Raw genomic sequence first — 23454 nt, forward strand, 5'->3', positions numbered from 1 at the left:
CAAGTTATATAATTGGATAAACACAAAACTTTCATCAAAAAATTCATCAACAGAATAAGCCCTATCCTTCAAGATTATCGATGTTCGGGACTACATGTCATCAATCATTGAATCTGTTCAGTATCATTTTGACAGCGAGACTGTAAGAAATAAAGTTGATATAAGAGAGTTTATTTGCATATACAATTTCAAAATGTACTGATAAGTTGCAAGAAAACGTATATGTAAAACATTATCAAAATAAAATCAAATTACAAAAAATTATTTAAAGAATAATTTAACTTTTTAAATTCAAGAAAATGAAAAATCTAAATAAATATTTCTCCAACAACAAGAAGAATATAAATTTTATTCGAGAAGAGAGAAGAAAAGAGAGAGAGAGGCACTGTACACAAACACTGTACTGAAACAATTTAAAATAAAGTCAATCTTATTTTTTTGCTAGATATCATCTCTAAGCAGCCGCAAACCTTATATTTTTAAATTCTTAATCAATATTAGAAAATTTCGAGAAGTGTTATAAATGCTCTGTAACCGTTCAAAGATTTCAATTTATTATAAGATATTTGTTTTTACTCAAAATCGCTGAAAGATGTCTGTTTTATTATAAGATATTTATTTTTGTTCAATAATAATAATTATGTTTCTATGTTTTAAAACCACAAAAACAATATTTTGGATTACTGGCTATGTTAATTTTACATTACTGTCCATGTTAATTTATCACTATTGGCTATGTTAATTTTTATTTTATTTTGTAATTTATGTTTATTCTTCATATTTCTTTTTTTATTTAGAAATCTATCATCTGAACTTATTTATCATATATTGTTTTTGTTATCAATTCAAAAATTTATCTCATTTTATCTGTCCCATTTTTTCAATTACTGTAATCAATATTCTTATAATATATATCTAATAAGAATGTCGAACATATTTTTTAAACTATTTATTAAAAAAATTTTTATTATAAAACAAAAAAATTACTTGTACTATTCAATCAATACTACGAGGCTTTTGTATTAATAAATCGTTCAATCAATGATTAGTAGTAGTTTCAATCTTTTATTATTAGATAGCGGCATTATAAAATATAGATTTACCAGTATACAAACATATCGAAATAAGATAGTAAGTTTACTCCTTTGTAAACATAATAAAAATAATATATCATCCTTTTTTATTTATTCATCATTTTTCTTAAACATTTTGAAAAAAAACGAAAGAAGAGATTGTATCATTGTATTGGATATAAAATCAATTGTATACTATACGCATTATTTTACACAGGATTTGATTGAAGAAAATACACATGTTACTGTATTATTAACAGTTTTATAATTTGAAAATCATCATAAAAATCATTATCGATTATGAGAAAGATAAAAATTCGTAATTTATATAGGTATATACATATATATATATATATATATATATATATATACACACACACGTGCTCATACGAACTCAACGTATTAAAAAAAGACTCTACCGAGAAACATTGAAGGGGAATATTGATTTGATTAGTGTATTTGAATCATTGAGAAGATCGTATGGAACAATTGATAGCTGTTGGTCATCAGTCGAGAATAAAAGCCAATCGAGTACAAACATCTACAAGAGGAAAGAAACTTATTATGTTAAGAACGTTAAAAATATTATGTGTTTTACTAAAAGTGTTAATGCTAATGAGGGCGGCTCTCACGTTTTCTTCGAAAGATCAGGAAAATCATATAGCTCAGGTCAGTCTCCCGAAAATAAATCTTCATGCATTCTGATTTACACTTCACGCAGCTTTTTTAAACTTTGCAGAGTTTATTTGAAAATTAAATGTTATATATTGCAGATAGTAGATTGTTGATATTAATATTATATATTACGTCACTAAAAAGTTGATGACATAAAAAATGTAAAGTTTATTAATTTTACGTCATATATTTGAAAATCGATGTTATATTGTACAAAATTAAATATAATTATGACGATATATTAAAATTTAAACGTAACATATGTTGATATAATATTTTTGTTTAAGAATAAGAATTATTAATATTAATGATTTCGTTATTCATTCCATTTATATTCTGCTACATTGATATACACATATGTATATCATGCTTTTTACACTTATATTCACATTATTCTCTTGTAATTTCTAAAACTTTATCCCTAAATATTTATATTTATTAATTTTTGTATAAAACTTTTTTAGTAAATCATTTTTATTTAACGTAATCAATATAGAAAATTAGAATTTTTTAATAAAAATAAATAACATACATACGTACAGAATGCTTACTAAACGTTGAAGTAGAAGATTGATAAACTTCGGTACAATAAATTGTGCTCTCAATCAAATAGTTTCGAGGTCAATAATATACATAACAACCATCGCTCTTTATATGTTCCAATTGATATGCTATTTATCACTCAAAATATATACTTTAATATATGCATACAAAACTAATATAAAAACCAAATTATTAGACAAAACTGTTTCAACAATCAAAGAGAGCCAGGTTTTTCATTTATTTGCTAAAACTATATTTGCTAAGAAAGATAGTTATAAATTTTTATTAACTTTTAGTATTTAATCTTGTATCCATTTCGCAACTTTCACTTTTAAACAAGAAAAATGTTTGATTTAACAAGATATTTTGATCTGAATCAGAAATAAGAACATCCATTTGTAATAAAGCTAAACGTTGTTTTAAAATGTTGGAATATTTATCGCATATTTATTAATTTTGCTATTTGAAATTCTGCTTTCATTACTTTAACGACTTATATTCACTTGATTATCTGCGAAAGAAGTTTCTATCTAATCGCATATGTTTTTTATTATTAAGCAATTTGGCGGAATAATAGACTTTTATATTATACAATATATATTTATCAACAGAATACTGTATCAACAGAATACTTCTTCAAAATCATCGATATTCGTGACTACATAATGATGACTTACATATCATCAAATATTGAATCTGTTCAGAATCATTTTAACGAGAGAAATGAAGTCGGTAAGAGTTTATTTGTAGATAAATATACAATATTAATTATTTAAAAAATCAATACGTTAATTTTTATTTGTATTTTATGTTTATCTCTTTTATTCTTTTTTTCATTTAGAAAAATTTGACACTTAAACTTATTTATTATATACTATATTTGTTATTAACAATTATAAAAAAATTTATCCCATTTTATTTTTTTAAATATTGAAATCAGAATTTTTATATGTAATTATATGTATATGTCAATATGTACGATTTTGAAATTTCTAAAAAGATTTACTTACATATACTCGATTCTTGTATATAAATATATATGATTACAATTATGTATAATTATAATTTTGAAAGTACTCCAGGAAGGTAGTACATCATCTTCAGAAAGCATTCCAAGCGAGCCAATATTTCCTAGGGCATTCGTGGATTTCGGCAATAAAGATCAGAAAGACATTTTTGTGACATTCAGGTAAAAAATCAAACTTCTTATTGCTAAAAATAAAAAGATTAAGATATTTTTTTTATAGATGGAACAAACCTAAATTTACGAATGGAGTGATACAAAAATATAGAATCCATTATTGGTTCGAGAATTGGAATCGAACAATTCAAATTAACGTCGATGTTCATTCAACTACGGTACTGCAATACAAAATGTACGATTTAAAACCTGATACAATGTACTACTTTAAAGTACAAGCGCACAACGAAGTTGGTGCTGGTTTTTTCACTGAGTTCATCAACGTGTCGACTACGCACGAGAATCCGATACCTTTATTATACGTCAACTCAAGAGAAAACATGCTAGTATTGGATGCAGATTTACAGATTGGACTTCCACTTTCTAAACACAATATTTATGAACCATATAAAGAAATGGTTTACTCGGCATTGGAACATCAAATTTATGGGATAACTGTAGATATGGAGATAATAACATGGAACCTTAATCCCACTGCAATCGAAACAAAGTCAAATTACACAAAAATAGCTACTCTCGACTATAATCCTGCGCATAATCTCTGCATAGATTGGGTAGCAAGAAATCTTTATTGGATACAATATAGCAACGACACTCACTACATTATGAAGCTAGACTTAACATTGTGGCAGATGGGCATAGTCAAATACGATATTATAAATACCATAAAGATAAATTGGTTTAGTACATTTTTAAATGTACTGCCGTCTGTAGGGTACATTATGTTTCATTCATAAAAAATTAATAATTTTGTCTCTTTTAATTAATAGATTTGTATTATAATTTTTTAATAATTATATAATTATTATATTTAAAATCTATATATTAATTTTGATATGTAGATTTTTTATTAAAGATTATAAATTATAAAATTATAAATTGACATAAAATTGTAAAAAATTTAAACAATCACATATAATTTTCTGATATATAATTAAAATAATGTTTCACAAGTAGAGAATAATATCCATATATATTTCCAGATATATTTATTGGAAGGAATTAATTTGGGACGAGCAATATATAATAATGCAATCGGATTTGGATGGAAAAAACGTGAAACCGTTTATGAAAAACGAATATAATAAATGCTTTTGTTCATACAAATTATTAGAACCATCATCCCGTTTGCAAATTGACAACACGAATATTAACAAGCCACTTATATACTGGACATTGAACGATCGCTTAATCGCAGCGGACATTTATGGTTGTAGGTGCAAAATGATTTTTAGCACTGGAAACAATCGAATATATTTGGATTATTTAACGATTGATAAAACAAACATTTACTTGTACAGTAGCAGCGTGTCATTATTTTATATTTTAAACAAAAAGGATGCCTTAGAAAGTAAAGAAAACGCATTTAAACATGTCCAAAAAATACATACTTATTTCAATATATATGAAGTCATATCTCTTGATAAATCATTGCAACCATATCCCCCGATGATATGTTTGATACCTAATATGAAAGATTATCATGTTGAAGAAAAGACGATAACCGAGGACAGTATCGATGTGAGCCTTCCGGAGCCGATTCTTAATAACGGATGTAAAAAGTACAACTTGGCCACGATTATATATACCATCTCCGTGAGCTATTGGACATGTTTAAATAATGAACTTAACAAGTTCGAAGAATTCAACGTGCAGACGTACAAACGGTATTATAAAATCCGAAACTTAACGCCGTTGACAGAGTATACGCTGAAGCTGGCACTGAGCAATTTTTACGTCGACAAATTATCGATGGGCTTGCAATTCGGCTCGGATGTGAAACTGACAACTGCTCCAGGCAAGTTTAACGCGCCGGAAAATGTGACGATTCAAGTTCTAACGCCTACTATGGCGGCAGTTTATTGGATGCCACCCAAGAAATTAAACTGCGTGCCAGTGATCTACGAAGTGCATTGGATGTTAGTTTTGGATGTTCAATTTGCAGATAGCACACAAAATGTAACTCTTCAACATCGCATAAAATCTATCAATCAGTACAGACGTACAATAGATGGCAAGTTTTTTACGACAATTCAATCGCTACTGCCAAAACAAACATATATGATATACGTGCGTGTGTATATAATCAATTTTAGTTATTTATTCGCTGATAGTTTACGAAAATACATCCACATGTATTTAGAATTTAATAATTTAAATTTGATCGGGGTCAGTACAAAGGGCATGAATATCTCGTGGATTCCTAGTACCAATCTGACGATCCATCCTGAATTCCGTTCCATACTCGAATACAAAAATGATACGATGCAAAAGTGGCAAATCGCGAGTAATGCAGAGGTGAATAATGACAAAATAACATATTATATAAAAAATTTAATGCCGCGAACTCTATACAAATTCCGTTTGATTCTAAAATATCCCGAGCACGAAGAAAACGTTATATGGCCATCTGATGGAAAAGAATTTACTTTTGAAACGCTTGGTAAGCAAATGAAGACATTATAATATCATGTGTTTACTTAAGGAATATTTAAAAGTTTGGTAAATTAGAAATTCAATAATAAAGTTTGTACTAAAATAAAAAAAAAAAGTTTAAATTTTACTCTTGTTAAAAAGGTGATATAAAAAAGATTCCCAGCGCTCCTGGGATACCTACAATAACGAGACTTCCAAATTTCAAATATCAGTTAAATTGGAAACCTGCACAAGCTTACGATGCACCATTGTATCGACTGGAGGGCTTAATTGTCGAAAATAATTACGAAAAAGGCAATCAAACCGACAAGAACAGACATTGGAATTTATATTACAATGGAACAGATAATTACTGGTTAATTAAAAAAGACATGAATCAGAAATATCGATTTCGCGTGCAGGCCGAAAATGCTTACGGCTTTGGAGAATGGAGTGAATTAAGCGTGGTCATTGATTTAACAGAATCTGTTCAAAAATCAGTTATGCAATATTACGTGCCATTAATATTAAGCCTCATCGTTATTCTTGTAATGTGTAATGTTTACTACTTTTATTGCTGTAAGTGTATTTCATACAAATTTTGAACTTTGATTACTAATTATTTTAGATTTTATAGAATTTATATTTAGATTATATATAGAAATAGCTTCAGAAAAGTCGGTTTAGTTGTTGAAAATGCTTAAAATATTGCAATGCGTAGTATTAAAAATATTAAATAGTGTATTAAATTTCTTTTTATATAAACAGCACACAGACACCGCAAAGAAAGTAACGAAATAGTTCCGTTTCCAATAATGACCGATATGGAATTAACAACTCTAAACGAAATACCTTTCGAATACATTCAACTCAATTTGCTGTACACTCCTAGGCTGCAACGTAATCAAGATGAATTTGCCTTGACCATAATCGAAAAAAATCAAATTATCTTCAAAAAGCTTCTAGGCAGCGGCGCATTTGGAAAAGTAAGTATTAATTTCTTATTATTTAAATTCTCAAAGATATTTCTTAATTTTTTTATCGTTCAATTTTGTGGAAAAACACAATTTTGTATAAAAATAATTGGAGAAATTAAAATTTTTCTTAAAAAGTTAAATATAATAAAAAATTTTAGCATACACTTTATCGATTTGTCTCTTAATTATGCAATATTTCACAGGTATTTGAAGGAATCGTCAAAGATTTTGAAGGATCGGACACAACACCGGTCGCCATAAAAATGTTACGAAAAAATGCCTTTTCGCGAATGAATAAGGAATTTTTGCAAGAAGCCAAGCTTATGAGTCACTTTCGCCACAAAAATGTGCTAAGATTATTAGGCATCTGTTTGGACGCGGATTCACCGTTGCTTATATTGGAATTAATAGAACCTGGTGACTTATTGAAATATTTAAGAGAGAATCGAACTTTGCCACCGTCAGATTCGCACGCCTTGCGTCTGCAAGACTTGCTCGCCATGTGCGAAGATGTTGCTCGGGGCTGTTGCTACTTAGAAAAACAGCACTTTGTGCATAGAGATCTTGCGTGTCGAAATTGCTTAATATCCGTGAGAAATCATGAAAACCATATTGTAAAAATCGGCGATTTCGGATTAGCTAGAGATATTTACAAGGATGATTATTACCGCATGGTAAATACAATTATTTGTGAAAGAGATAAAACTTTTTCTTTCTATTTTTGCATTACAATAATATCATACAATTTTATGCTGATTATAACAAGAAAGACTATTTCTTTTTGTACATGTATAGAAAAAGAGAGATTAATTAACTGTATATGAAAGCATAACGCCTGATTTATAAATGGACAAATTCGATAAAAAGCTTAACTGCACTGTGGTTATGTTTTAGAAAGGAGAGGGCCTGCTTCCTGTTCGTTGGATGGCACCAGAATCTTTGATGTTCGGAATATTTACTTCACAAAGCGATGTTTGGGCATTCGGGGTGCTAATGTGGGAAATCATGTCATTGGGTGAACATCCCTATCCTGCCATAAGTAATTCCGAAGTGTTACAGTATGTGCGTGATGGGGGCAAACTGCCGAAACCTCTCAACTGTCCATCGATCTTGTATCACTTGATGTTACGTTGTTGGAATACTGCAAACGAAAGACCGAACTTTATGCTATGTCTCGAAAATATCATAACTTTAAGATACAACACAGAAGACGCGATGTTGAGTTCAGTGGACATTATTAAACGCGTAGAGGTGAATCGATTATAATTGCTTTTATATTTATCATTGCATGGAGAAATGAATTCTTGATATTATATCGATTAAAATATATTGCAAAAATATTGCTTTTACATTCGCTTATATATTTATTAATACACTTAATATTATTTTAAATCATTAATTTTTTTAATATTATAACATTATTGCCTTAGTCAGATTATAATATAATGTTAATATACAATGTGGAATGTTTTCTTAACGCACAGACATGAGAAAGACTTCAGCAAGTAGCAAGTCAAATGTCGAAGATGTAACATGATAATATTAGCTTATTTTTCTATTTATACTAAATTTTCTATTTTGTGAAATAAGCATGCTTTTATACGATTATATATTCTGATATCGTCAGATTATGTAATAATAAAATTCGTAGAAATTTTACTTTTATTACATTTTGATACACGTGTTTAATCTGCAACGTTGAGAAATTTTATTTGTAATTATCAATAACTGCCACTATAAATCAGTAATCACAAGTCAAAAGATAAATTTTGTTCTATTCTTAAAATATGTAACCGTTTGTAACAAGAATGTATGTGTCAGTTGTATGACAATTGGCAATTAGTCGAAAGTAATAGTAAAGTTAAGAAATGTTATGTAATGTATGGATGGCTTCTGATCAAAGCGGGCGCGTAAGACACAAAAACAAAAAGTTAATTAGAAAAAAGAGAAGGTACTTATCATGCATCGTTTATAACTACCCTATGGAATGTAACTTTTGTTGCTTCTTCTTGTTCATCACCATCCTCTTCTTTAATTCTTTTCACTTTTTGATTACTTGTCAACTTCTTTGTTATTGTAAAACTCCATTAATTAACGTTTGCAAAAAAAAAATACAGAAAAATTCATGTGTTGCGAGAGTTGTATGTGTGCGTTCAATCTATATCTGATCTTGGTTGAACTTTGCAAATCTAGATATGGAATGTGATCGTCATGAATCGTCGGAAAATGATTCAGTTGACAAATCTAATTAAGCTCAAAATTGTCGCTTGACGTATATTTCTACGAAATGTTATAACGCGCATATTTTCCTTCTCCCTTTCATTTCTTACTCTCTGTATATCTCTTTTTTCCAATTCTTATTAAAATATATTTTTTTCTGTTTTAGCTTCTACCTTCTAGACAGATAGAAGATGTCGTCAGAAGTCACAGTTTAACTTCCATACGTTTAACTGCCAATGATGCCGCAAATGATGTCATAGAACCCCCACAATCCTTCCTTGATTGAACGATTTATGAAGACTTTTATGAATAATTGTAATCGATTTTATCGTCGTTTGTCGAGCTATTAATATTTTATATTTATATTATTTCTCTCTCTCTGTGTGTGTGTGTGTGTGTGTGTGTGTATTTAGCAATTATATAACTAAATAGTATTTAATACTTGGTTTCGTTCTAACACAATTTGTGTCTTTTGCTTTACTAATTTCAAAAGTTTCAACGAAAAATTAATTTTCCAGAAATTGATGCACTACAATCTGCGTTTGACTTTTCTAGCCCGTTGTAATTTAAAAAAAAACTTATAATATTTAAAGAAGAATAATTTGCGCCGTTTATTGGGTTTGGCTCTTAATTAGTCCACTCTTTTTTTGTTTGTGGATATACAATAAATAATTTGACAAATTGAATTTTCTTGTAGATTTTCAATCAATTTCTGGTAGTTTCAAACAGCATTGCAAGATTTACCGATTTATCGATGTAAACCTGATCGTAATCAGACATCGTAATGAGATATAAGTATATTTACTACTTTGAAAACATAAAATGTATTATCTGTATTATCGATAATAAATCTAGCAATTTTTACACAACCAGAGATAAATAAAATTTTTTTTCCTTTGTAATTGTAATTTATAATTATAAATAATACATTATCCGTTTTTTTAACATTCAATCGTTTTTCTACTTGAACATTTTGTAAAACTACGAAAGAAGAGATTGATTACACGTATATCACTGTTTTTGATACAATTGCAGGTATTATACATATTATTTTGCATTGGGTTTAATTGATGATAATACAATTTACTGATAATTTATCAACAATGTTATAACTAAATAATAAAATTATTATAATCGCTTATAATAAAAAGTCTTAAAAGAAACATTTAAAAATTCGCAATTTATACATACATCAACACACACATAACATACATACACAAACTCAACGTATTATAAAGAATCTATCGAGAGATATAAAGAGACATCAATTCGATTAATGTATCTGAATCATCAATTCTCTTACATCTTCTCAATATGAGAAGATGATATAAAACATTGATAACTGTTGGTCACTAGTTATTGAAAGTCGATCGAGTACACACATCTACAAGTAGAGAAAATTATGTTAAAAACGTTAAAAATATTATGTATTTTATTACAAACGTTAATATTAACGAAAGTGGTCATCGCGTTCTTTTTGAAGGATCAGGAGAATTTTATAGATCAGGTCAGTCTTCAGAAAAAGTGTCATGTGTTTTGATTTAAACTTCACGCAGGAAATTTTTTTCATGAAAAAAATTGAATTTTATATATTACAGATAAAGATTGTATAATTATAAAACTGTACAAAATGTAACTAATGTATTTTGATGTTATAAAAAATATATATAAAGTTTATTAATTTTATGTCATCAATTTAAAAATAGATCTATCATATATTACAAAATTAAATTTAATTGAGATGATATATATTAAAAATTAAACATAATATGTGCTGCTGTGATTGTTATATTATAGATTGTTATACAGTGTTGTGCTTAGATAATTTTAAAATTAGCTAGATAAAGATAAGATAAAAATATGTAAATTTATCTTAGATAATATGACGATGATTTTGTTTTAAATATATCTAGATAAAAGATAAAATTATATGGCGATTCATCTAGATAATTTCCAGATAATATTATTTCTTGACCGCTTATATGTAAACAGTTATAAATAAAATGTAAATAAAATGTAAATTTTAAAAGGGGGTTAATGTAAATTTTGAAATGTAAATTTTAAAAGATATACATATAAAAATATATTCATATTTTTGTTTGTATGTTTTTATCGCTTACTGTTTAAGTTCTACTACTTAAGTATTTTTATGTGCTATATGACTCTACATCAAATTATCTGAACATTATTCGGATAATTTAATAAAAATAACACTTTTGTTCATCTAAGATGCAGATTTAGATAATACATATTTTTATTATCTATATAAAAATAAGATGATGCAAAAATTTTATCTTGATGATCATCTATACTTATAATTTTATTTAGATAACAGCAAACACTGCACTTTTGTTTATTTACATAATTTCTCTGTAACTTCTAAAACATGTTTATTTGTTGATTTGTTTAAATTTAGTAATTTTTGTATAAAACTTACAGTAAATTATTTTTTATTTTAAAATAATTATTTACAATATTAGTATAGAAAATAAGAATTCTATGTGAAAATAAGTTTGATGCGTAACAAACGGCTAAATATTGGAGTAGAAGATTGATACAATGAAACTTCGAATAGCCTTCAATTAATTCATCTTAATATTGAAGTACAATATACACAATAGCTGTCACCTCTATGTGTGATTTTATATGCTATTTATTACTAGAATGTATATATGTATATCAACATATGTACATACATATTTTTCATCGAGATAGAAGTCAAATGTTTATGGCATCATGCTCTCAGAATTCATTTGCGTTAAAAACATTAACATAAAAAATAACAATATAAAAATAAATTTGGCAAAATTTTTAAATATAAGAATTCATAAAATGTCTATGGCTCCGAAGAAAATGATAATAAAAATATATTTATTAAATGTAAATGTAAATATGCGTGCGTGCGTGCAGCGTGCGTGCATGTGTGTGTGTGTGTGTGTGTGCGCGCAAACTTGTGTAAACAGTGATAACAATTGCACTCATAAAAAAGAAAATAGAGTTAAGTCGAAATTACTTGAAAAAATTAACTAATTAATCTAAAACTAATTAATACAAACCAAATTATTAGACAAAATTGTTTGAAAAGTCGAAGAGAATCAAGCTTTTCATAACGTATTTGCTAAGAAAGATAGTTATAAATTCTTATTAAGTTTTATTAATACAATCTTGTGTACATTTTCTAACTATTTCTTTGGTACAAGGAAAACGTTTAATATCCATGAAGATATTATTTCAATCAAAAACATAATAAGAAAACAATTTTTGCGAAAGTGGTTTGTATTAGTATTTAGTATTATGTTTTAGCTGAATTATTTGCGAATTTAACAAGATCCATTTATAATAAAGTTGAACATTGATTTGAGATGTTAGGATACGTATCGCATATACATACAGGGTGGACAAAATATAATGTTACGAATTTTTGTTTAAAAAAATATTGTTTCTAGAGAAAAATGTTTCAAATAAAAGTTGTAGGATTTTAAAGGGGAAAGAAGTTAACGCTATTGACCTTTTTCTAAAGGGCGATTTTTAAGGTCATTGGAAGGTCATTTATGTTCTCTTTAAAAACATGGCACCACTATATTTTTTTATAAATCGATTCCCCCCAATATTCTGCATAAAAAGTAAGGACAGGATGGTCAAAAAGTAAATAGTTTACAAAGTATTTTACTTAAGTTTATCATAATTTTACATAAACTATGAAATATCTCGCAAAATATTAATTTTTCGATAACCTTATCTCAATGCTTTTATGCACAAAATAATGAGAGGAATCGATTAGTGTAAAGAAAACACATAGTTGTTTGCAAATTACATACTTTTTCTTACATACACATAATTGTTTGTAAGAAAAAGTATGTAATTTGCAACTAGCAGCTATATATTTAAATTAATAATTAAATTCGTAACGCTTTATTTTGTCCACCCTGTATATATGAATTTTATTATTTGGAACTTTGTTTTTATTATTTCAACAACTTATATTCACTAAATCATTTGCGAAATAAGTTTCAATCTAATCTCATCATATGTATTATTCCTCATAATTTAATGGAACAGTAGATTTTCTTTCAAGTTATACAATATATAGAATTTTTTTTCTTATTTTGATTAATACTATCTGCTCTCAAAATATGTAACTCTTTTTTTTAACACTCTGTATATTTATTAATAGGATATCCCATCCTTCAAGATCATCGATGCTCATGAGTACATGTCATCAAATATCGAATCTGTCCAGTATTATGTTGAAAACGAGACTATGAGAAATGAAATCGGTAAGAGTTATTCATTTGTAAATATTTTTACAATTTTAGAATTTAATAAGTTGCAAAGAAATGTATATATACGAAATGTTATGTATCTTTATATTATATAAAAAATAAAAAATATCAAATCACAAAAAATTATCAAAATAATATTTCTTTAGAAATTCAAAAAAATGGGAATTTAAATCAAAAGAAATATCTCTCAATAATAACCTGACAGGTTGTTCCTCCTTAATGAAATAAGCTGAAATGTTCACGAAACGTCGGAATCAAACAAAATGTCTACGCGATTCAAACCCGGAAATTAATGCTAATGTTGCAAATTGTATACATTTTCTTAAAAATAATGCGTTTTCTTTACATCAACTGAATTGTCTAATTATTTTATGTATAAAAGTATTAAAATGAGATTATTCGAAAACTAATTGTAAGTATTTTAAAAGATATTTTGTATTTTATGTCAAAACATTCTGTACATTTTAAGCCTCATAAGTCGAAAAATACTTAACGGAAGGAAACTTTCTTATAGCGTTTTAAAAAGCTCTTAAGATAAATTAAATAAATATGTAATAAAAAATAAGGGTTTCCATTTAAAAATTTTAAAGTGAATTTTATGTGGTCTTAACAATGCTATTTATAGTTATACTAATATTATTACTTAATGCGCCACTTAAAGCTCTACAACTTTAATTTAAAACATATTTTTCAAAAAGCCTTTGTTTACGAGATATTTTATTGGTCCCATGCTTTTTTCTCACCCTGTATATAAATATATATATATGTATATATATATATGTATGTATATATAATCTCATTATTTTGTTAGCTATGTGTTTCTAAGCAATCATTAATCTTATATTTCTAAATTCCTAATCAACAACAATAAAAAATTTCGAGAAACGGTATATGCACGATAAACGTTGAATAATTTTCATTATAAAATATTCATTTATTATCAAAATTGCTGAAAAATTTTCATCAATTACTGAAATTATAATTTTTATATGTAATCATATATATAATCTGTCAGAAAAGTAATGAGATTAAAAATGTAGTGCATAATGTGGCTGAAAAATCGTAATCACACGGAATGTAAAGTTAAAGAACTTGAAAGCATTAAAAGCAGTTTAATTTTTCATTTGTTGGATTAGCTTTATGTGTCATTATTTTTCGTAATTATGTATTAGTAGACTTTATTGTTACCGGTTTTGCTATCGGACCATAAAATATTAAACAAAGATATGCAATAAAATTTTGTATTAAATTGAAAAAGAGCTCCATGGATTGTAATAAAAAGTTTAAAAAATTTGGTAATTATGCTTTATCAAATGTTATCAAATGTTAGGTTTTTATCAGCGCGCTCATCTTCAACCATTTTGCGATCTTCCACGTACAAAAACATTTATCACCAGTCAAAATCGGAGCATGTGTTAAAATATAAGTACCAAATGCTTTATTTAACTTTTATCACATATCTTTATTCAATATTTTGTCGCTTCATAACGATTATAAAAACACTAATGAGGTTTACACTTACGAAAAATGTATTATAATATATAACACATAAACACAAATAGACGAATCGAAACGTGTACTGTTTTGAAAGGAAGGATTATGCTTTACATTCCTCATGATTACGATTTTTTCAGTATTGTCATATTATGCGCTACATATTTAATCTTATTACTTTTCTGACAGACTATGTATGTCGATATACATACACTACCGCTCAAAAGTGTTTACCGCCTAGGTAACTTGTATTTAAATGACTGTAAAAAATAAAATACAAATAAGACTATAAAATAAATAAAAAAAATTTATTTATGATAATCTGAAATTTTAACGCCAAAATATACGAGAAATTCAAATTTGGATTCGTCTATGTGTCTGCTTAAATTTTTTATGACGATTTAACAAAATGATAATTTCACATTACAGTCTTCTTATTAATTTTTCTAAAGTTTCTGTGAATATTTTCTGCCATTCTTGTTGTATGTGGGGCAAAACATTTTCGAACCTTTGATGTGTGTCAAATACGATGGAGGTTCTGTGATAATATGGGGATGTTTTGGTGGATTAGGTTGTGGGTGATTTGATAAGAATAGAGGGGATTCTCTGAAAAGAAGGTTACAAGAAAATCGTAAAAAATAATATGATTTCTTCTAGCACTCAGTTAATTAAAAAAAATTTTATTTTCCAACATGACAATGATCTTAAACAAACATCAAAACTGCGCTCAATATTTTTGAAACAACTGGAAAGCATAGTGAAAATTATGACTCTCTCAATCACCCGATTTGTGTCCTATATATTTACTGTGGAATGAACTAGATAAGCTGGTTCAAAAATGTTTTGCCTCACATACTACAACAAGAATGGCAGAAAATATTTACAGAAACTTTAGAAAAATTAATAAAAAGACTGTAAAGTGAAATTGTCATTTTGTTAAATCGTTATAAAAAATTAAAGCAGACATATAGACGAATCCAAATTTGAATTTCTCGTTTATTTTGGTTTTAAACTTTCAGAATATAATATATAAATGTTTTTTTATTTGTTCATAGTCATTTAAACACAAGTTACCTAGGTGGGCAAATACTTTTGAATGGTAGCGTATGTACAATTTTAAAATTTCTAGAAATATTTACTTATATACACTCGATCTTTGTATATAATTAATTATGATTTTAAAAGTACTCCAAGAAGAAACTACACCATCTTCAGAAAGCATTCCAAGCGAGCCAACATTTCCCAGGGCATTTGTGGAATTTGGCGACATACTAAACAAGAAAGACGTTTTTGTGACATTCAGGTAAATGATAATTCTCAAGGTATATATATATACACATACACAAATACATACAGGATGTCCCAAAAAGTTCGGGAAGGCGAAATATTTCGAAAAGTATAAATATGAAAAAAATGTTTTAAATGAAAGTTGTAGGATTTAAAAAAATTTATTTACTCATCAATTTGATTTTTGGTGGCGTTCTTGAAGGTTATTTCAAGATCAACTCGATTTTTTAAAATGGAACAAACCTAAGTGTTTTATATAAATAGGTTATTTGTAACATTCTGCATAAAAAATTATAGGTGTAAAATAGTCAAAAATTGGACGGTTTACGAGATATTTTATATCTTAATTTTTTATATAATTTTTTTAATATAAAATACAAAATATCTCGTATAATATTCAGTTTTCGATAATTTTACTTTAATATTTTTATAAAATAATTAAACGAATTAATTGGTGTAAAGAAAACAAATAGTTATTTTTAAGAAAAAGTATGCAATTTGCAACATGCAGCTACATTCATTTTTGAAAACTAAATATTTTACGAGATATTTTGTATTTTATATAAAAAATATGTCAAACTAAGATATAAAATATTTTATCCTTATAATTTTTTATGTAGAATGCTACACGGAATCTATTTACATAAAATACTTAAAGTAGTTGCATTAAAAAAATAAAGTTGATTTTGAAATGATTTCGAAAAACACCACCCAAGGTCAAACTGATAAAACTAATAAATAATTTTTTTAAGTTATATAAATTATTCAAAACATTTTTTCATAAAATTTATATTTTTCGAGATATTTTGCCATCTCGACCCATCACTTTTTAGGACATGCTGTATATACAGAGTGGCCCACCGAAAACAAAACAGACATGTTTTAGGGAGAAATTAACCTCTTTTTTGGGTTTGAAGTTAGGTGAACGAAAATAGCCAATTAATATGTCCCCCTTGAAAACAAAGTTGATCTGTCCGAGCGTTTTTTGAACATATAGTTAAATGTCAAAAAATATGTCTGTTACGTTTTCGGTGAGCCAGTTTATATGTATAAAAGCTCTAAGTTTGTCAGAAATTTGTTCAAAAATAAAAAGATTGAATTATCTTATTTTCTTTACAGATGGAACGAACCTAAATTTACAAATGGAGTGATACAAAAATATACAGTTCAGTACTGGTTCATTGAAAATCGAACGATTCAAAGCAGCGTTGTTATAATCTCAAACATCACGATATTGCAATACAAGATGTATGATTTAAAACCTGATACAATGTATTACTTCAGAGTACAAGCGCATAACGAATTTGGTACTGTCTCTTACACTAAGTTTATCAACGTATCGACCACGCACGAGAATCCAGTACCTCTATTACTCAGCAGATCGTCATCCGGATATTATTATGTATTGGATATAGATTTACAGATCGGCTTTGAATGTAATATATACAATAGGTATTCTGAAATTGTTTACTCAGCATTGGAACATAAGATTTATGGGATTGCTAACATTGGAGAGTTAATAACATCAGATCTTAATTTAAACGCAATCGAAATGAATCAAAACTACACAAAAATAACAAACATTGATACTAATGGAAGACATCTTTGCATCGATTGGATTCGTGGAAATCTTTATTGGATAGAAGGTGACGATATAAATAGCTACATTATGAAGCTAGACTTAATATTGTGGCAGCAAAAAGGCATAAACACATACAATAAAATCGCACAAATAAGGATGAATATCTCATTAAAAGTATCGCCGTATCCAGGGTACATTAAATTTAATTAATCTAAAAAAATTAACAATTCTGTCCCTTTTAATTAAAGATTTGTGTTGTTCTTTAACTTTTCAATAATTTAATATGCAGATTTTGTGTTAAAGATCATAAGTTATGGAATCATAAATTTACATAGAATTGTAACAAATTTAAATAATCACATATTAGAATGTGATATACAATTACAATAATGTCTTATTAGTAGTGAATAATGTGCATATTTTTCAGATATTTGTATTGGTCACATTTTGGATTGTCTGATACTTATTTCATAATGAAATCGGATTTCGATGGAAAAAACCAGAAATTCTTATTGAAAGACAATAATTGTTCCTGCCTAAGTAAACTAGATCAACATTTCATGCAGATTGACACGATGAGTGACAAGCCGCTAATATATTGGTTATTCCAATACCGCTTAATCGTAACTGATATTAATGGTTGTAATTGTAATCTGATTTTAAGTTATGACAGGCGAACAGTATTCAATTATTTAGCAATTGATAGTATAAATATTTATGTGACTCTTTATAGCAGCCAATCATTATATATTATAAAAAAAAGATATGCTCTTCTCGAAAGCAAAGAAAACGCAATGGAACATGTAAAAAAAATACGTTTTCAAAATATCAATCCTCTTTTCTTTACTCTCATAGTGCTTGATAAATCTATACAATCATATCGCCCGATAATATGTCTGATACCTAACAAGATGAAAGATTATCGTGTTGAAGAAACGCTCATAACTGCGAACAGAATCAACGTGAGACTTCCGGAGCCGATTCCCAATGATGGATGCGAAAAGTACAAATTAACTAGCATTATATATAACATTTCCGTGAGTTATTTAACATGTTTAGACAATGACAGCAACAAGTACGAACAATTTTACGTGCAGACGTACGAACGGCATTACGAATTCCAGAATTTGATGCCGTTCACAGAATACACGTTGAAAGTGGCACTAAGCAATTTCTATGCCTATAAGTTATCGATGGATTTGCAATTCGGCCCGAATGTGAAACTGACAACTACGGGCAAGCTTCATGCACCGGATGATGTAACAGTTCAAGTTCTAATGCCAACTCTGGCAGTAGTCTATTGGATGCCATCCAAAAAATTAGGTTGCGTGGCAGTGAACTACGAGGTGCATTATTGGTTGCAATATCCAAATAGCACGCAAGAAAAAAATCAAACCTTGTATCGCTTCACAAAAATCGTCGATAAACTTGAACGTGCGACAAACGGCAAGTTTTATACGGAAATTCGGTCGCTGATCCCGAAACAGAAATACAAGATATACGTGAGTGTGCATCCAATCGCCCTCAGAAATTCTGTCACTGACAGTTTAATCAAAACAATCTACATGTCGGAACCGAATAATTTAAATTTGAGCGGAGTCAGTACAAACAGTATAAATATTTCGTGGATTCCTAGCGTTAATCTGACGATCCATACTGAATTCCGTTTTATATTAGAATACAAAAATGATGCGATGCGGAAGTGGCAAATGGCGAGTAATGCAGAGATGAATAATGACAAAATAACATATTATATAGAAAATTTACTGCCGCAAACTCAATACAAATTCCGTTTGATTCTGAAATATTTCGAGTACAAAGAAAACTTTACATGGCCGCTTGATGATAGATTTACATTTAAAACGCTTGGTAAGTAAACGAGGACGACGTTATGATATCATCAATGTGTTTTACTTTAAGAATATCTTAAAAATTTTTTTTAATTAAAAATTGAATAATAAAGTTTTAAGTAAAATGTTCTAAAATAAAACGAAGAAATTTAAATTGTATTCTTGTGTAACAAAGGTGATGCAACAAAGGTTCCGAGCGCTCCTGGGACACCTGTGGTAACGAAACTTCCAAATTTTACGTATCTTGTAAAATGGGAACCTGCACAATTTTACGATTCACAAGTAATTTTGTATCGACTGGAAGGTTCAATTGTCGAAAATAATTACAAAGAAGACAACCAGACCAATAAAAACAGACAGTGGAATTTATACTATAATGGAACAGATAATTACTGGGTAATTACGAGAGACATGAATCAGAAATATATATTTCGCGTGCAGGCTGAAAATGCTTACGGTTTTGGAGTATGGAGTGAATTAAGTGAGATCATTGATTTAATAAACTCTATCGAAATATCAGCTATGCAATATTATCTGCCATCAATATTATGCCTTATCGTAATCATTGTAATGTGTAATGTTTACTACTTTTATTGCAGTAAGTATATTTGATATTTTCTGACTTTGAGATTATAAATTATTTTATATTTGATATACAGATGTAAAGAGTTTATGAAAAGTCAGTTCAGTTTACTTGTCAAAAATGATTAAAATATTGCAATGCAAATTAGTATTAGTACGTATTATTAATATTAATTGTTTTTTTTTTAATTTAATAACAGCATACCAACAACACAAAGAAAGTAACGAAATAGTTCTGCCTTCAAGAATAACCGATACGGAATTAGCAATTCTAAACCTAAATGAAGTATCTTCTGGTAATATTCAACTCAATTTGCTGTACACTCCTATGTTGCAACGTAATCAAAACAAATTTGCCTTGATCACAATTGAAAGAAATCAAATTATCCTAATAAAGCTTTTAGGCAGTGGCGCATTTGGAAAAGTAAGTATTAATTTCTTACCTGTACGAAGTTTGCCCCCCACTTTTAGAATTAACTAATTTTGACAATTGTGCTGAGTTGTGCTAAGTTTGTGCTACATTGTGCTCGAATATTAAAACTAAAGAATAAAAAATGTATTGAAAAATAAAAATAAATCGATTTTTCAGATTATTTTTCAGGTTTTATTTTTTACTACATTTTTTATTTTTTAGTTTTAATGTTAGAGCACAATGTAGTACAAACTTAACACAACTCAGCACAATTGTCAAAATTAGTTAATTCTAAAAGTGAGGGGCTAACTTCGTATAGGCTAATTTCTTATTACTTAAATATATTCTCAAAGATATTTCTAAATTTTTTTATCGTCTAATTTTAAGATAAAAACACTCATTTTTTAAATATAAAAATATAATTGCAAAAATTAATATTTGTCTCAAATGTTAAATATAATAAACATTTTTAGCATATACTTTATCGATTTGTGTGTTAATTATACAATATTTCACAGGTATTTCAAGGAACTCTCAAGAATTTAGAAAACTCTGGCACAACGCCTGTCGCTATAAAAATGCTAAGAGAAAGAGCTTCCTCGAAAGAGAAAAAGAAATTCTTGCAAGAAGCCAAGCTTATGAATCATTTTTGCCACAAAAATGTGCTAAGAATATTAGGCATTTGTTTGGACACGGATTCACCATTACTTATATTGGAATTAATAGAACCTGGTGACTTACTGAAATATTTAATAGAAAATCGAACTATGCAACCGTCAGATTCGCACGCCTTGCGTCTGCAAGACTTGCTCGCCATGTGCGAAGATGTTGCTCGGGGCTGCTGCTACTTAGAAAAACAGCACTTTGTTCATAGAGATCTTGCGTGTCGAAATTGTTTAATATCCGTGAGAAATCATGAAAACCATATTGTAAAAATCGGCGATTTCGGATTAGCTAGAGATATCTACAAGGATGATTATTACCGCATGGTAAATACAATTATTTGTGAAAGAGATAAAACTTTTTTTTTCTATTTTTGCACCATATAATATTATACAATTTTAAGCTGATTATAACGAGAAAAAATAAATTTTTATTTGCATACGTATAAGGAAAAGAGATAAATTAACTATATACATAAGTATAACGCTTGTCATAAATGGACAAATTCGATAAATGATTTGACTATTAAAATTGTGTTTTAGAAAGGAGAAGGCCTGCTTCCTGTTCGTTGGATGGCACCGGAATCTTTGGTGCTCGGAATATTTACTTCAAAAAGCGATGTATGGGCATTCGGGGTGCTAATGTGGGAAATCATGTCATTGGGTGAACATCCCTATCCTGCCATAAGTAATTCCGAAGTGTTACAGTATGTGCGTGATGGGAGCAAGCTTCCGAAACCTCTTAACTGTCCACTGACATTGTACCAGTTGATGTTACATTGTTGGAATGCGGTGAACGATAGACCAAACTTTATACATTGTCTCGAAAATATCGTAACTTTAAGAGACAACATAGAAGACTCGATGCTGAATCCGGTGGATATTATCGGACCTAAAGAGATGAATCAATCGTAATTCTTTTTATGTGCATATCATTACAAAGTAATGAATGTTTGCAAATTTAGATATTGATTAAGAAATATTGTTTTATATTTTTTATAACAAATATAAATAATTTACAAGAAAAAAGTTATTTGCAAATTACATATCAGAAATACAAACTAATAATATAAGCTTCTCTTTCATTTATGACTTAATTTTTTATATATTGTTTATGATGTACGATTGATGTTTATTTAATATTTTAATTTTCTTTACATTAATAATCCATCATGTATGCATTATACATAACTTCAAAAAAATCAGCGCAATAATTAAATGTTTTAGATTTGTTTGTTTTTGGTATTACACTTCATTGCTCTTAAAATTAAAAAAAATATTTATGTTTACAATCTTTATACGGAGGAAATAAAAGAAATGAGGAAAATAAATTTAATATTATATATTTAAGTCTTACATATCATAAACAAATCTTTAAAAGGAGATAATTTATTATATAATTTTTTTAAGTAACTTTAATTCGTCGAATTTGTTTAAATTAAAGGATTGGACAAATATTGTTCCGATATAGTTGGTACAATAAATAAATGTTGAACAAATTGAAAATATTTGATCAACGTCTTGTAGTTTTAATCTCTAGATATAAGCGCTGCAAATGTATTGTTGATTCGTGCGTCTGTACATACACATCCACTACGCTGCACGTCTCGCGCAAGACTGACTACAAGACTCTGAGCAGCGGTATCGCCAAACGCAACCCATACGTCCGCCACGCTGCGCGTCTCGCGCGAGACTGACGATCAGTCTCGCAATCGCAATATCTCGAGAATCAGTTTCGCGCGAGACGCGCAGCATATCGGACGTGTGGGCTGTGCTTGGCAATATCGCTGCTCAAAGTCTTGCGGTCAGTCTCGCGCGAGACGTGCATCGTGGTGGATGTGTAAGTACAGACATACGAATCTGATAGAAGCACAGATATTTTGATCGAAAGAGTCTTGTAGATAATTATATTTTTATTTCTGTTAAAGATTTAAGTAATTAATTTTTATGCATTGCATAATTAATTCACATATTTTTATGCATGCATTGCAATCAATTCATAAAAAAATATATGTTAATTAATTATGCAATGCATAAAAATTCAGTATTTAAATCTAAAACAGAAAGTGCGAACAAAGAAATAGAATTTTCTATAAGAATCTTTTGATAATCGAGATAATCACAACGTCGAAATTAATTATGATTGACGAAAAGATTTATTAATACTTTTTGATAAAAATTAGCTACTTTAAACCCGG

The 23454-nt window shown here is 28.2% G+C and overlaps 2 protein-coding genes across 7 annotated transcripts; both read left to right on the forward strand.

The window, feature by feature from the left end:
* The first annotated feature begins 1576 nt into the window (after positions 1–1576).
* On the forward strand, positions 1577–9887 carry LOC145941463 (proto-oncogene tyrosine-protein kinase ROS-like). Of its 4 annotated transcripts, none has more exons than XM_083047575.1 (10): positions 1577–1742; positions 2903–3023; positions 3366–3480; positions 3539–4207; positions 4476–5935; positions 6070–6486; positions 6676–6893; positions 7088–7558; positions 7779–8135; positions 9271–9887. In XM_083047575.1, the coding sequence occupies exons 1-10, from the start codon at positions 1638–1640 to the stop codon at positions 9388–9390; spliced, it is 4053 nt and encodes a 1350-aa protein (XP_082903701.1). In that variant the 5' UTR covers positions 1577–1637; the 3' UTR covers positions 9391–9887. The 4 variants fall into 4 exon arrangements, with proteins under 4 accessions (XP_082903701.1, XP_082903719.1, XP_082903711.1 ...); XM_083047593.1 differs by having other exon boundaries at positions 3539–3667; XM_083047585.1 differs by having other exon boundaries at positions 3374–3480.
* Positions 9888–10470: 583 nt separating this feature from the next.
* Positions 10471–22535, forward strand: LOC145941507 (proto-oncogene tyrosine-protein kinase ROS-like). 3 transcript variants are annotated; one of them, XM_083047627.1, is made up of 10 exons: positions 10471–10611; positions 13279–13381; positions 16067–16184; positions 17288–17941; positions 18178–18787; positions 18875–19619; positions 19776–20198; positions 20383–20606; positions 21113–21583; positions 21800–22535. In XM_083047627.1, exons 1-10 carry the CDS (start codon positions 10507–10509, stop codon positions 22169–22171), a joined length of 3825 nt encoding a protein of 1274 aa, XP_082903753.1. In that variant the 5' UTR covers positions 10471–10506; the 3' UTR covers positions 22172–22535. The 3 variants fall into 3 exon arrangements, with proteins under 3 accessions (XP_082903753.1, XP_082903761.1, XP_082903745.1); XM_083047635.1 differs by having other exon boundaries at positions 17288–17475; positions 17584–17941; positions 18178–19619; XM_083047619.1 differs by having other exon boundaries at positions 18178–19619; positions 21800–22534.
* Positions 22536–23454: the final 919 nt, after the last annotated feature.

Source organism: Prenolepis imparis, unplaced genomic scaffold (genome assembly GCF_030444845.1).
Source record: "Prenolepis imparis isolate NDT839.2.m4 unplaced genomic scaffold, iyPreImpa1.0 SCAF_1, whole genome shotgun sequence".
Taxonomy (NCBI): Eukaryota; Metazoa; Arthropoda; class Insecta; order Hymenoptera; family Formicidae; genus Prenolepis; species Prenolepis imparis.

Bases quoted from the DNA above. Each gene is read 5' to 3' on its own strand.
- LOC145941463 (XM_083047575.1), top strand. From the start codon at position 1,638: ATGTTAAGAACGTTAAAAATATTATGTGTTTTACTAAAAGTGTTAATG. The intron at 3,024-3,365 runs GTAAGAGTTTAT...TAATTTTGAAAG, and splicing joins TAACGAGAGAAATGAAGTCG to TACTCCAGGAAGGTAGTACA. The intron at 4,208-4,475 runs GTACATTATGTT...ATATATTTCCAG, and splicing joins AATGTACTGCCGTCTGTAGG to ATATATTTATTGGAAGGAAT.
- LOC145941507 (XM_083047619.1), top strand. From the start codon at position 10,507: ATGTTAAAAACGTTAAAAATATTATGTATTTTATTACAAACGTTAATA. The intron at 13,382-16,066 runs GTAAGAGTTATT...TGATTTTAAAAG, and splicing joins GACTATGAGAAATGAAATCG to TACTCCAAGAAGAAACTACA. The intron at 20,607-21,112 runs GTAAGTATTAAT...AATATTTCACAG, and splicing joins GCAGTGGCGCATTTGGAAAA to GTATTTCAAGGAACTCTCAA.